This window comes from Tachypleus tridentatus, chromosome 8, assembly GCF_004210375.1.
Source record: "Tachypleus tridentatus isolate NWPU-2018 chromosome 8, ASM421037v1, whole genome shotgun sequence".
Classification (NCBI taxonomy): domain Eukaryota; kingdom Metazoa; phylum Arthropoda; class Merostomata; order Xiphosura; family Limulidae; genus Tachypleus; species Tachypleus tridentatus.
Genome location: NC_134832.1, coordinates 136,561,811 through 136,575,960, shown reverse-complemented (window position 1 = coordinate 136,575,960; position 14,150 = coordinate 136,561,811). Strand labels below are relative to the sequence as shown.

The 14,150-nt window shown below is 33.1% G+C and overlaps 1 protein-coding gene across 11 annotated transcripts in view; it reads right to left on the bottom strand.

Annotated features, from left to right (window-relative positions):
• Nucleotides 1-14,150, bottom strand: part of LOC143223589 (uncharacterized) — a 42,245-nt gene that overhangs the window by 14,196 nt on the left and 13,899 nt on the right. For 6 of the 11 annotated variants that reach the window (XM_076451723.1, XM_076451725.1, XM_076451721.1 and 3 more), the window contains one exon: nucleotides 3,283-3,383. In XM_076451723.1, the coding sequence (XP_076307838.1) occupies nucleotides 3,283-3,383 (101 nt within the window). Of the gene's footprint in view, nucleotides 1-3,282; nucleotides 3,384-11,783; nucleotides 11,923-14,150 lie in introns of all 11 variants that reach the window. The other 5 variants (XM_076451728.1, XM_076451732.1, XM_076451727.1 and 2 more) reach the window with 1 other exon arrangement.

The window sequence follows — 14,150 nt, the reverse complement described above, 5'->3', positions numbered from 1 at the left end:
AAGGTTTTCAGATAATGTTCAAGATGGTTTTCTTCATGAATTAGTCAAAGAACATACTAGAAATAATGCCTTCTAGATTTATTTTTAACTTCCAATTAAGAATGGTTGAGAGGGTGGAAACTGGGAAATACCTAGCTGCAAGTTATCATTGCTCCATTATGTTAATAATTTGCTGCATTTAAAGATAATGAATAAGGATGTATTGTTTCACATTTCAAAAAGCAAATTTTGAAAGATGACACAAGAACTATCTTTGTGAACTGGGCAGTTGAATATTTGGAGACACTGATCAATTGTAGAAAGTTTTTTAAATATTCAAGATTAACATGTTTCTTACAGAAAGAAAAGGGTAGCTGCAAGTAAAAACCACGATGGCTCACAAACGATAAGAGAGAGAAAACTGACAAAATGCATCACAAATTTAATTTAAAAATTTAAATTGACTGGTATGACAGAAGATATGGTATGACTGGTAAATTGACTGGTATGATAGGAGATATGGTATGACTGGTAAATTGACTGGTATGACAAAAGATATGGTATGACTGGTATGACATAAGATATGGTATGATTGGTAAATTGACTGGTATGACAGGAGATATGGTATGACTGGTAAATTGACTGGTATGACAGAAGATTTAGAAGAGTACAGAAGGTCAAGAATGTTGGTCAAACAGGAAATGAAGATAACAAAAAGATGTATGGGAAAAAATTGGCTGAAATGTAAAAAAATAACAGTAAGGATTTCTCTAAATACATTAAGATCAACAAAATGTCAGAATGGAGCAGGATTCTTGAAGGATAAAGGGAGGCTTGTATCTGAGGATTATGAGATGGCTGGATAATTAAATCATACTTTTCTTCAGTCTCTAATAATGAAGATATAAGCATTATTCCTCAACTTGAATAGCTAATAGATGGAAACAAGAATGGACAATATGATTGCACTAATTCTAAGCTTGTTAAGAAAAAATTAGAAAGTTTAGAAAATGATAAGGCAGCCTTGATCAGATAATGTTTCCACAGGGGATTTGAAAAAGGTTATAAAAATGGATATGTGAGCCATTTACTACTATTTGAATAGTGGGCAAGTGTCAAAGGATTAGAAGTTAACTAAATTAGCTCCTCTTTTCAAGGGGTGTAATAAACATTGTCCTAGTAACTATAAGCCTGTTAGTTTTACATCTGTTGCAGGAAAAGTTATGTAGTCTTTGGAAAATCTGATAAAAAGTGCTTTGCAAAGTCATTGAACAAAGTTAAGAATTTTATTGGATAGTCAACATGGTTTCGTTGAGGGAAAATCTTTCCTTCCATATCTTGACATTCTTTGAAAAGGTTACTGCTTATGTAGGTTAGGTTAAGGGTGTAAATTTGGTATATCTGGTTTTTGGAAAGCCTTAGACAAGGTGCTGCAAAAAATGTTGTAAAAATGTTATCTCTGAAGGTGAGGGTGATACGTTAGCTAAATGGATAGAATAATGGCTGTGTGGGAAAAAAGCAGAAGGTTGTTAAAAAACCGAGTTCAATCACACTGGATTAACGTCAAGTTGGGTATCTTATGGTACAATCTTAAGATCTTTGCTCTTTTTGATTTACACCAGTGACATAGATTAAGGAATAGTCAATAAATTACTTGAATTTTGCTGATGATATTAAGATCTTTGGTGTTTCCAGCTGTGAAGAGGATGCTGCTGATTTACAAAAGGACTTAGATCATTCAGTGAGTTGGGCAAATAGGTTTCAAATATAATGAATGTGAGAGAATTCACATGGGTTATCATAATTTGAATAATAAGTATAATTTGGATGAGAATAATCTTTACAGAAAACAAAGGGATCTTGGTGTAATGGTTGATCAGTCTCTTATGCCATCCAAGCAGTGTGCTGTTGCTAGTGGAAGGACAAATGAGATTTTAAGTTGTATCTACAGGAATACTGAACATTTGGAATACTGTGTTCATTCTTTGGCTCCTTATCTCAGAAAGGGTTCAGAGGAGGATAACTAGTGGTTTTTGGGATGAAGAAGTTACCATGTGAGGAGATATTAAGATCTTTAAAACTGTTTTCTCTTGAAGAAAAAAAGAAGAGTTAGAGGTGATCTGATTGAGAGGTTTAAGATTGTAAAAAAACTTGATAGTGTTGGTGTATAATCTTTCTTTCATACTTAGTGGCAATAACAGTAGGGAAGACATAAATATAGATTCTGGCAAGGTAGGAGTCATCTTCAGCTAAGACAGCATTATTTTCTAACAGGGTGCATTGACCCTGGAATGAACTGCCTTTGGATACTGTGGAGGTAATAAATTTAAATGTGTTTATAAGAGAAAGTCTGATGGCTATATGAATGACATGGACTGGCTTTAAGTTGATTTTTTTTTCAGTTTATAATAGTTTAGTTTAAAGGATGGTATAGTCAAGATGGACAAGCAAGTCCTCTGTTGTTCCTAAACATTATGCTAAGTCCACTTTAACTACAAAATTACTCATACTTATATCGCAATTCTCCTTTCTTTTCCCCTAACAAGAACAATGACAGGAAATTTCTGTTCTTTGTATTATTATTTACTTTATTGTTTTTTTAATATCCTACAATTTCTACTGTGGTTTTGTCATTCATACACTTTTATATCAAGTTTTTGTTGTTGAATTTATTTTTACTTTATTATTAGTTTGTTTTTTAAAACAATCTCCAGGTTCTTTATTTGGATATTATTTGCTAAAACATTTAGTAATGTAAGTGTTTTCATTTGTAATTTTTTTAACTATTATCAATTTTCAGACTAACTAGTTAATAACTAAGTCTGTTCCATCTGTTTCACTAATCATCCAAAAATATACATTTAAGTTTATTTTCATACTGTACTGCAAATATTTGTGATATACACTTCTGATAATCAACCAATATTGGTAAATCATTACAGGATATTAACCACAGAAAAATGCTTAATAGAAACCACTATATTAGACCAAATAATTACAACAAAGCAAAATTTAGCCCAAATGCTCATAATTTTCTCTTTTATTTCTTATTAATTTACAAATAACACATTATTACCAAAAAGAAGACAAGGACAGGATAATAAACAGTCATCTTAACATATTTCTCATTAATCAGCTTTCTTGAAAGTAGCAGTTGAGATTGATTAGAAACCAAACAGAAGTATGGATTGGAACTAGTATAAAACATAATTAAAAAACACAACAAAAACAGTCTGTATGGAAGAACTATATTTCTTATGAAAGATATGAAAATTACAAGATAAAACAAAGTCTACATCCTACCTTAGTTTTATCATATTCTTCTTTTTCTATTTTAACTTCTTCAAATTCAATAATGGATTGTGGAAATTCTTCTTTTAAGAAATTAACTTCTCCAACAAATTCTGGTGTAAAGAAGGAAAGACTATATTTGCATCAACAAAGAACATAGTGGTGTTGTCTGTGCAGCTCTATATTACAATATTGGCCAAACTCTAAAATGCAGCAAGGCAACATTATGTAATACATACAGTACAAACAACTGTAAAATTCTAAATAACTTTTTGCAGAGTGAAGTGAATTGAATGACTATAATTAAAATACACACTAATACATTTGAAGTTTCATCTTGACCTGTGAAATGAACTAAATGACTATAGTTAAAATACACACTAATACATTTGAAGTTTCATCTTGACCTGTGAAGTTAATTAAATGACTATAGTTAAAATACACACTAATACATTTAAAGTTTCATCTTGACCTGCTTACACATTACCACACTCCTAATTCTTATAATTACTTGTTTCCCTCTTCAATGACACAAAAGAAATAAGCCAGCACCAGATATGGCAGTAGACTAATCTATTTACAATATCAAGTAAACAGATACGAGTCCCCGTTTCAGTATAATGTTGAAGCTAGAGTACAGAACAACAGAATGTTTTGTCTACTCCCTTAGTTGACAAGTAAATTCTTCAAAATTTCTGTATTTGTTTTTCAGTTTAGTTAGGGAACAGAAAGTTGAAGAAAGAAACACGTATAAATTTTCCGATTCTAAGTCTGCCCAAGACCTTGATTACCTAATTTGCAATACACTGCATTTTCTTACAGGAAATATTGTATCTGATGTTACAGAATAACAGATTATCTTTTCTGCCATCAAACCATGTTATGGCACTGAGTTCCTCTGTCCTTCCACTTGAGTCATATTGGATGAAGGCAACATGCTTGAGCGATACAATCTGCATTGTAGCTTTGTCCAATGTCACTGCATTTTGAGCATTAAAACCCAGTTTCACTTTTGTTTAGCAGATTGAGATATTTTCTGATATTTTGTTTTACTGAGATATAAGCCAGAAAGTTAAATCTACATGCAAGACTCCTCCCTGTCACATCCTGCATTTCATTAGCTATCAGTTTATTTAGAACAAATCTGACACCATGTGAATCACAATTGTTTGTGTGAATCATAAAACTTGATTAATTTGCCATCAAAGCTAGATAGATTTAGACAAAGATGTTGATTTCAGAAGCATTGAAATTTATAAGTCAATTAGAAAACCAAACAGTTTCAGAAAATTTAATTTAAAAAGTGATATGTTTTTAATTTCTAAGATTGACACAAGAAAATTGTAAGAATTATACTTTAGACTCAACACAGTTGGAAAAAGAGAAGTATTATGAAAGCAGGAACTTACTACAAATTGGCTTAAAACTAAGTTTTAACTCTTTCAGCACAGAACTGGTTCTTAGTACTGACCTCATAACCATTTTGCACATGCTATAACTTTTAAATTAGTAAGCTTACCTTCACACCTTCAGCAGATTATCAATAAATACTGCCATGCTTTCATACATGAAATATCAGATTTATTTATTAAATCTTAAGGTTTGTTAAGCAATGTTTTTCTCATGCATTTTTTTATTTCTGACTGTTACCTGCCCAACATCCAAAGTAATTTCATTTTAAGATCAAAAATATTTTCAAGCATCAGAAAATTTTCAAACTTTGCATGCAAAATCCTAACAATGTCCAGATAACCAGATAATTATCAAATGTTTCTACGGTAAGTACTGTATCTGTTATTTTCACTAATAAATCTCTTTTTAGATCTGGTTAGTTTGAGTCATTTTGTAACCACCATAAAAAATTAGGAGTTAAACATAAGTTATGCCTTTTTTGTTCTTGAATGACTACAAATTATAAATGTCTAAACTGAATAGCTTAAATCTCATGTTATACATTTATATACATAAATTATTTTTATTTTATTCATCTTTCAATCTTGCCTGACTAACATTACAGAAGTTGCTATGATGAGGTTATTGTGCACTCATGTTACCATATCCAATAATATAAAACTGACCTTTACAAAATAACCTACCTCGGCTTTTTTCTAGTGGGCCAGGATTTTGTAACATATAGCTACATTTCAATTATTATACATTACACATGTATATAGATTATCAATGTTAACAAATAACTTATTAAATTTATTTTTTGTAAAACAAAGAGTAAATAAATAAGTAAAGCAAACAATTATCTCTTCTTGTTACGACCCTTGTACTTGTTTGGTGCTTCTCAAAGGTTGCTGAGCCTTAAGAAATTTTGCACATGAAGAATGTGAAACAAAATTTTTCTTAGGTTTTATAAATTCATTTGAATAACCAAAAAAATCATAAATTACTATTACAATACCATACTGATAATAGCACAAAGGTTTGTCTCAAAAGAAAGACATAATGTTGTTATATTTAAGAATGGCTACATAGTCACTTAGAGACATTTAGAGCTTTTGACTGGCAACTCACATGTAACATATAAAGGTAAGTGTGTATAAAGAACTGTTTCCAAAAACAGAAAGAGGTGATCAGGGTCACCTAATTTCTACAAAACTATAGACTTTGTATTTTGACACCAGAAATATCTAATCTGAACCAGTGCTGCATTCAGCATACTACATAACACACAAAAATTGATGCTTAGGTGCATTTATTTAATATTCACCTTTAAATTAATAAACTAAATAATGTGTAACAGTAGAATTTGAATTATAATTTACAGTTTGATACCAAACTTAATAATATAAACTAACAACAGTAGTTCAATAAAATTTTGAATGTGAGTCAACAAATGGGATGACATGGCCTCTGGTCTGGAAAAGACTAAAGTTAATATTTTCTCCTATATTGAAAAATATATTTCTAAATAATAGCTTCTCTTGTTCAGTACTTTTCTGTATAAGATAAATTTGTTTCACTCACTACTAACCTTGAAGCTCTAACTTTCTCCATGTTTAATGTGGTTCTACTACATCTTTGCATGGAAATAAGCTTGTGGCAACCTTCCATCAATAGGAGCTCAACATACTCTCCTGACTCTCCTCCATACTATTAAGCCTAACCTTCTTCACTTCAAGATTAGGCACAAAAAGGCACCAGATGTGTGAAAAAAGGTAAGCACTTATCAAAAATATATTTTCAGTGCAGGAAAATATTAACTCTGATGTGGTATCTTACCTCCACATTGATAAGGTGGAATAACCAGTGCAAAGTTACCTAGATGAGCATCCAAAGAATGTTCATGGTGTGGAACCTCTGTTGAGAGAGGAATGCATCTATGGGAGACTGCTCCACATCTGTACCAGGTATACCTTTCATCCAATGAAGTGGTAAATGTTGCATAAATTCACAGAAATGAGTTGGAACACATCCATAAATGTAGACATATAGATTAGTCCAGCTAAGCACAAGCATACAGGAATCCCGAGATGGCAGGGTAGTTCTCAACCAAGTATATTGATGGTGTGAAAAATGAAATGGATGCACCCCACAGTGTAGAGTAGCTACATCATGCCAGACCGTATTTGTTGAACAAACTCCAGTCTATATCCATGCAGCCTCAGTTATTTATCATCCCTTCTGTGGTAGGAGGACGATATCAATGGAACTTACATCAAGCCCATGAGATGGAAGGGAATAGACGTGTGCACAAATCCTCAACTATCACCAGTTACTTGGGAAACTGGAACCCATAACATGGTAGGAGAGGAAATGCCTACATGGCAGTCCATTCAAATTAAAAACCAACCAAACTTATGGTTCCTGGTCAAGCTCAATGCACTATCAGAACTTACAAGCCAACTAGAGTGCCTGTCAGCTTATCCAGCTCCTTGTAATACCAAATTCAAAAGGACTCTTGACAAACACATGCACAAGGGCTTATGTTACCTTTTCAGCTCTAACCCAATATCTTATATCCTATTTACTATCTTGCAGTTCTATTAAGTTATCTTTTTCTAAAGGTGAAAGCTGGGAGTTTAATTAGTAGGAATTTTATGGTGGCTGAGAGAATCCTGACTGAAAGAATCCACATCACAATCTGTGGATGAGGTACCAGAGACAAGAACAGAGGCAACTTGGAGTTGTGCAGTGTGTCAAGTGCATATAAATGAGGAGTATCCCCAAGTGAGTGCAAAACCACTTGAAAAGCTGAGGGTAACCAGACTGAAGGTATCCAGGACATAACATACAATGAGACGTGCAAAAAGTATGCCTCATCTACCCCCAAAAAATGGCTACAACGTTCAGAAACCTAGTGAAAGTGCCATACTGGTGGTTGATGTATGAGATAACAGTCAAATTGTTGAAATTGATAAAGACAAGTTTGACCCAAATTGAAGGAAAGAAATGATCCAAACCTCAATGAATAACCAGCAGTTCCAAGATGTTGATATGTAAAGTTACCTTGATGAGAGACCAATAACCAGAAACTTCCTGACACTCTAAACATGCTTTCCAACCCCTGTGGGAAACAGTTGTGAACAAATGCAACTTGGGAAAAGTAGGAGGAAGAGGAACACCCACCATGGTGTTGTCTCTCTGTAGCCACCATGTGAAATCACCAAGGAAGGGGCTGGATAATGGAGTTTAAGGAATCCCTAGCAAGGTTCCATTGGTCCTGTAGCATCCATTGAATGTGAGAACTTGAGCATGACCTAAGGGAATAAGCACTTTGATGGAATCTTGTGTTGTCAAAAATGAAAGAGCCTTGTATGCAGTGAGAGTAGGTGGGGTAAAACACTTGATTATCAAAAGCTCCACTAACCATTAATGATGGAGAGAAGGTTAGGCTTCATTGAGGTAGGAGTTTAAAAATACTCTCAAGTGGAGAAGATATTGGGTAGGTACAAGAAAAGACTTCACCTTGGTGATCCAACCAACATAAGTTGTTTTCTAAGAAGCAAACATGTGTGTTCTTATGCTACCAGTCATTCATGGAACGATGGAAGTGCAAGCCATGAGTATAGAGTAACTTGTTCCCTGTGAACAAACCAAAGATACTATCTGGACTGTTGGGCAATGGGGATGTGGAGATAAATATCCAAAACATCAGCATTGATCATCCACAGACCTAGAGTGAATGTTGACCACAGAGGGAGAAAAGACTTCATGGTAAAATGAGAAAGGTCTATGAAATGGTTGAACCCTGACAAATTTATCACTGTACACCAGTCCTCAGTCTTTTGAGGAATTACAAACAACCTGGAGAAGTTTGGCTGATTGGTTCTATAGCATCATATGTTATAAGAGTCTGGACTGCCTTATAGAGAAACCAGCAAGTTGCAGAATCCTGAGGAAGAGAAGGAGAAAAGGGAAGTGGAACCAGTGACAAAGAATGAGGTTATAAAGTGGATTCATAATCTTTTGAACAACACTTGAAGAATCCAAGAATTGAAAGTGAACTAATTGGAAGAAGTGTGCACCTACTCTGCTAAAACTTACCAGTTAGCCACTAGTAACATTGGCTGCAAGTGTTCCTGAAGAAAGAAATAAGACAAATCACCAGTAAAACCAAAGAAAGAGAAAAAGGTAATGGTTGAAAAGGAGTGGGATGGGAAATGGAAGAAAGAGCAGAGGCAGATGAAAGCTGGAAACCAAACAAGAAATGAAGAAATCTTGTCTCACAGATTTTACCTGTAACTTCAGAGAAATCTCCAAAATGGGTAGGCATATGTGAGACAAAAATGCATCTTTACCTATAAAATTACATGTTTGGAGAGCAAGGACAGAAGAAAATAAACATGCCAACATGGAAAAAATATGGGTGTGGGTCTCCTCTGGAACCCCTCAAGAGAGCCTCATGGTAGACAGGTACCTAAAAATAAAGGTTAGGGTCAGCCAGAAGCTGGAAAACTGGGCCTGGAAGAAACTAACTGGAAAAAGAGGGTTGGGTCCCCACACTTGCATCAAAGACTCAAAGCATTGTCAGTCCAGGAGAAGAAAGTCTACATGATGATGAGTAAAATGATGATATCAAATACCCTGATATATGGAGAAGCAGAGGGTCACACAAGGAGATAGACATAGACAAATTGAATCATACCTATTGAAATTATGTCTAGGGAAAGCCTTGAAGCATCCATAGGTAACACAAGAAATTGCATGGCATAGTATAGGGGAAAAAAAAGCCTCTCTAAATTCTTGCCTGAAAGTGGAAGATTTTGTCCAGGTTCCGGAAAAGCTAGTTGTGTCATGTATTATTCAAGCTCCTGTTGAAGTAAAACTGAGACCTCCTTAGCTGAGATTGTTAAACCTTGAGCCTATGAAATTACATTTTAAGTGGTAATAGTCATGCTAGTAACAGTCATGACACTAAGTTCCAAATTCCTGGCTTAGCAAATATCAATTCACAAAATTAAATAATAAAGATAAACAAATAAAAAAATAAAATTAAGCTAGCTTCAACACAAACTGTAATTAAAATGTTAAACTATATGAACTTACTATGTCAAGAAAAAAAAAAAAAAAATTAAATGAATGCAAATGTGAAAAAATAACCCAAGCAACATTCAAAATATCTGAAAACAACAGTGCCTAAACAAGAATTGGAGGTTAGGCTTAACAACATATAGATAATAACTCATAACAGTAGAATGTGTTGCACTCCTTTTGGTGGAGAGTTATTACATGCTTATTTGTAAGTGAAGACACAGTAGAACCATGTTATACATGGGGTAGGTGGGAGTTTCGAGGCAAGGAGCGAGTAAAAAAAACAACCTAATACCTTATCAGAATTTCTTGTTTTTATGTATATTTTTTACTTATTATTACGTATCTTTTTCAAAAAATAACTAAAATGTAAAAATTAATAACTTCTCACTTTAGATAAAAATATATAATTTTTGCACTGTGTAACGCACAAGGAACATGAGTAGTTGAAGATTTCACGTGATGAAATGTGAGACTTCCTTTACACTAAACTCTCTGTACTATTGCCCTTTGTAGTAGTTAGACGCAGTTAATAAAACAATAAAAGTAAATCATGAACACCCACTAATGTTTGCCGTAGGTGATCTTACAACAGTTAGTGTTAAGGTAAAATAAGAAATAAAGTACAAATTTGTATTAAAGAAGAACCTACAATATTAAGTTAGGAAGTTCCAGAGGTTATGCAAATAGAACATGAAAATTGTATTTTTATCGTTAGCATGAAAAAAAATCACTTTTCCCCTCAGAGTAACTCAATAAATGTTTTATAAATTCAATAAAAATTGTTAGTAAAAATAATAATTTAAAAATATGCTGCTTTTTTAATAATACAGTAGATTTAATGTTTAATAAAAGCTTTTGATGATGCATTTATTACATTCAAAGTTATTGTATGTAAGATCAGTTACAATGAGTGAGCCGTGTATAGAGACTGAATAAGCCCTACAATTCACCAATAAACAGTCCACTAAATGTCTGGCTAAACTGAATTGCATGAATAATGAAAAATATTAATAATCAAAAATGTTAATTTTTACAGTTAATTATTTTTGTGACATTTATTATAATTTTTATTACAGCATAATTATAATAACTGAAAACAGTCACAATTGGTAACACTAAATTTTAGTTAATTATTATTTTAGTCACATTAATTGATCTAATTATAATTTCAATTAACTGACCATTTAAATGACACTACTAAATATAATTAATTGTACTGATTAATGAAGTCAGTAACCCAGCATTGATTTCCTCTAAATATTTCTATAAAATGGCACTTTTTGATCTCTTTAAATGCAAGTGGCTGTTTCCAGGATCCAGCTGAAAACCCCAATTTACCTATCAGGTAGTGATAGCATCCAATAGCATTTGTTTCTTTGGCTGAAAACTAATCCAAATAACATTATTATCCATAAAATTAAGAAAATTGAAGCTTTACAGGGTATGGTGATAAATATTAGGAAATGATGAAATTAACTGTGGCAAAATATGCAAATAATTACAAGTTTTAAGAGTTAATTATTCAGTTCAATAAAGAAGACATGATTCTTTAAAAAAATGTAACTTTAGCTTTTGTTAGGGCTGTAAGTTACTCTGTTTCACTGAGGGCAAATTTTGCATGGATTGAAGCATATGTGATGTAAATGTCTCAGTCATATCTTGTTAATATCTTGTACTGTATCTCAACTGAGACTGATGAAACTACTTGACTAGTTCATGCTTTCTATTAATTATTCCTTACAGATGAGTTTCCTGTTACTGTTTGCTATTTATATCTTAGAAGTCACTACTTAGTAGGTTTTAGTTACTTACAGGATAAATAGTATCTTGAAGAGAAAATGCTTCTTTGCTTTGTAACCTGCATAGTTGTTTTGTATTAATTGTAAGTTAATCTGATCTTGCTTTCCCTGCATTTGTACATCAGTGTTATCCTTAACATTACAGATTCATTATATAAGTAATTGAAATGTCAAGGGAGAATACAAAAAACTATATGAGACAGTTGCAAACTGAAAACATAGACTTACCAGGTAATGTTTCAGTAATTTCTGTTTTGTTTGGAAACCCAATATCCAATAAATTACCATGCTCCTCATAGGATGTGGGTTCAGCTTTAACTTTTAATACATTCATGGTTATGTTTGCTTCAACACCTTCATATATTATCTAAACAAATAAGCAAAGAAACAAACTGAATGTGGAAAGTTCAATAAAGTCTAAAAAAAAAAACAGGTAAATTCCAGTATGTGTGTTAATTATCCTTAATTTAAACATGTCAATTTGTAATACTGATGCTTCAAATGCTATCTTTAATGTTTAATTTTCACACCACACTGTTATAACTGAAAATTTTCCAAAAATATATGTACTGTTAATTAGAAGTATAAACATCTACTACAGGGTGTTCAAAAAGTCACTGTGCACTTATATATTTATTAACAGACAAAACTGCACAATGACTTTCCAAACACCCTGCATAATATGTGTTTGAAGTTATTTCTTAGATTTCTATATTATAATACCTTGTGCTAATATGTTAGGAACAATATTTTTATACTAAAGGAAAATTTAATACTTTTTCAGAAATAGTTTTATTGTTTTGTTCACAAGATAAAATATAATGTTACAAATGAGAAAAATATGTGCAGTGGATAAGGGCTGCACTAAATGGCAAGCATGAATTTGCACATCAACAGCTAGAAATAGCTGTATTACAAAATATGAGGTATTACAATATGAAGATGAAAGAACAGTTGAACTAAAATGGAGACTGAGTTTGGTGTTGCTAAGTTCCATTACCATGAAAGACTCTTTGCTCTGGTTGGACTAAATCCCCATTTTGTGACATGATATGTTGATCCTTTGATACAGAAGGTACAGCAGTTGAAGAATATATGCAAGCTTGTCACGCAAACTGGTCAGCTGCATCCTTACATGACCGATGAACCTCTGGTGAACTGGTTTCATAAAGAACCAGAAGGAGAAGCAGTCATGCAGATTATGATAAGACTACTGTTTTACTCACCTACAATCCTTATGGCAGTAGGAAAAAGTTAAAAATACTTATCCATCTCTTCTGGATGAATCAGATAATAAAATCTGACATTTAGAGGTGAGATGCAGTTCTAATGGTGCATGAAACAATAGCCATGGCCAATCAGTTGGAATAGTACACTGTAAGGGTGTTGTAACTCTTAATTTCTCAGCCCTTGAGTAGTGACATAAAATACAGTGTAGTACTACACAATGTACTTGTTACTCGTATGTGAAGCTAGGAAGATCACTGAATTGAGCACCTGAAGAATGAAATGAATAGCACTTGAATGAAGTGATGCTCATCTTTGAGTGCATACTTTGCACTGCGTAATTTCCACCTGATTATGACACAGTTAATAATGGCTATTTCTACAAGGAACTATACTTTTTCTATTTGAAAATGTATTTCCAATAGCTATTTTTCTTTCACATGTATAATTATTCTCCTTTAGTGCTGCCCTCTATTTGCAATTTTTTTTACACACAAGCTTCGTATTGCTGTGTACCTCATAATCATCATGGTTCAATTGCATTTTGTACATATATCATCATGTGACAATCCTCCACCAATAGGAATATGTCACACCTTCCTGACACATGTGACTACTTTCTATTCAATTCTGTTAAACTATTGCTTCAAGTTTTGGCAGAAAATGGAAGCACCAGGTTTCAGTGGAGGGGAAGTGTGGGAATTGTGAGAGGAGGTAAGTAGGTATGGAAATACATTTTTCGTATATGAAAATTATAACATCTCATAAGGTACATTATATCCATTCACATAAATAGCTAGAATTCTACACTGAATAGGTAAAGGAACCAATGCAAGGGAAAAAAAGAAGCATCCTTCTGAAGCATTTGAAAAACATCATAAAAGAGAAGATCCTCACAGTAGAGGATCATACAAGGGAGATGTGTGCACCACTTTTGTACAAAGTATACTCTATGCCCAGTGCAAAAAGCGGTGATGCAGAAATAAGCAGAAAAAGAGAGACATACATTCAAAAAGGAGAGAATAATGGTTGGATAGAAAGCCAAGCCATCCAATACTTGAATCTCAATTCCACAGGTAACAGTAATGTGGATAAAAGTAAAAAAAATGTGCAAGAACATGTTTAGTGGCTGGTGCATGATGGACAGTACAAGGGAAGTCAACTACATCCAAAATTCAGCCACTGGAAAATGGCATCTGCACATATGTAAGATAAAAATAATACCATCATTTAGCCAACTACAATCCAAAATCTATCCATCAGGAACCAATATTCAAGTGGGAGTAGTAAAGAGGATCATAATGGTGGCAAGTCAACTGCAACTGAAAATTCAGCCATTGGGTAGAGGAAGCAAAAAGGATCATACCA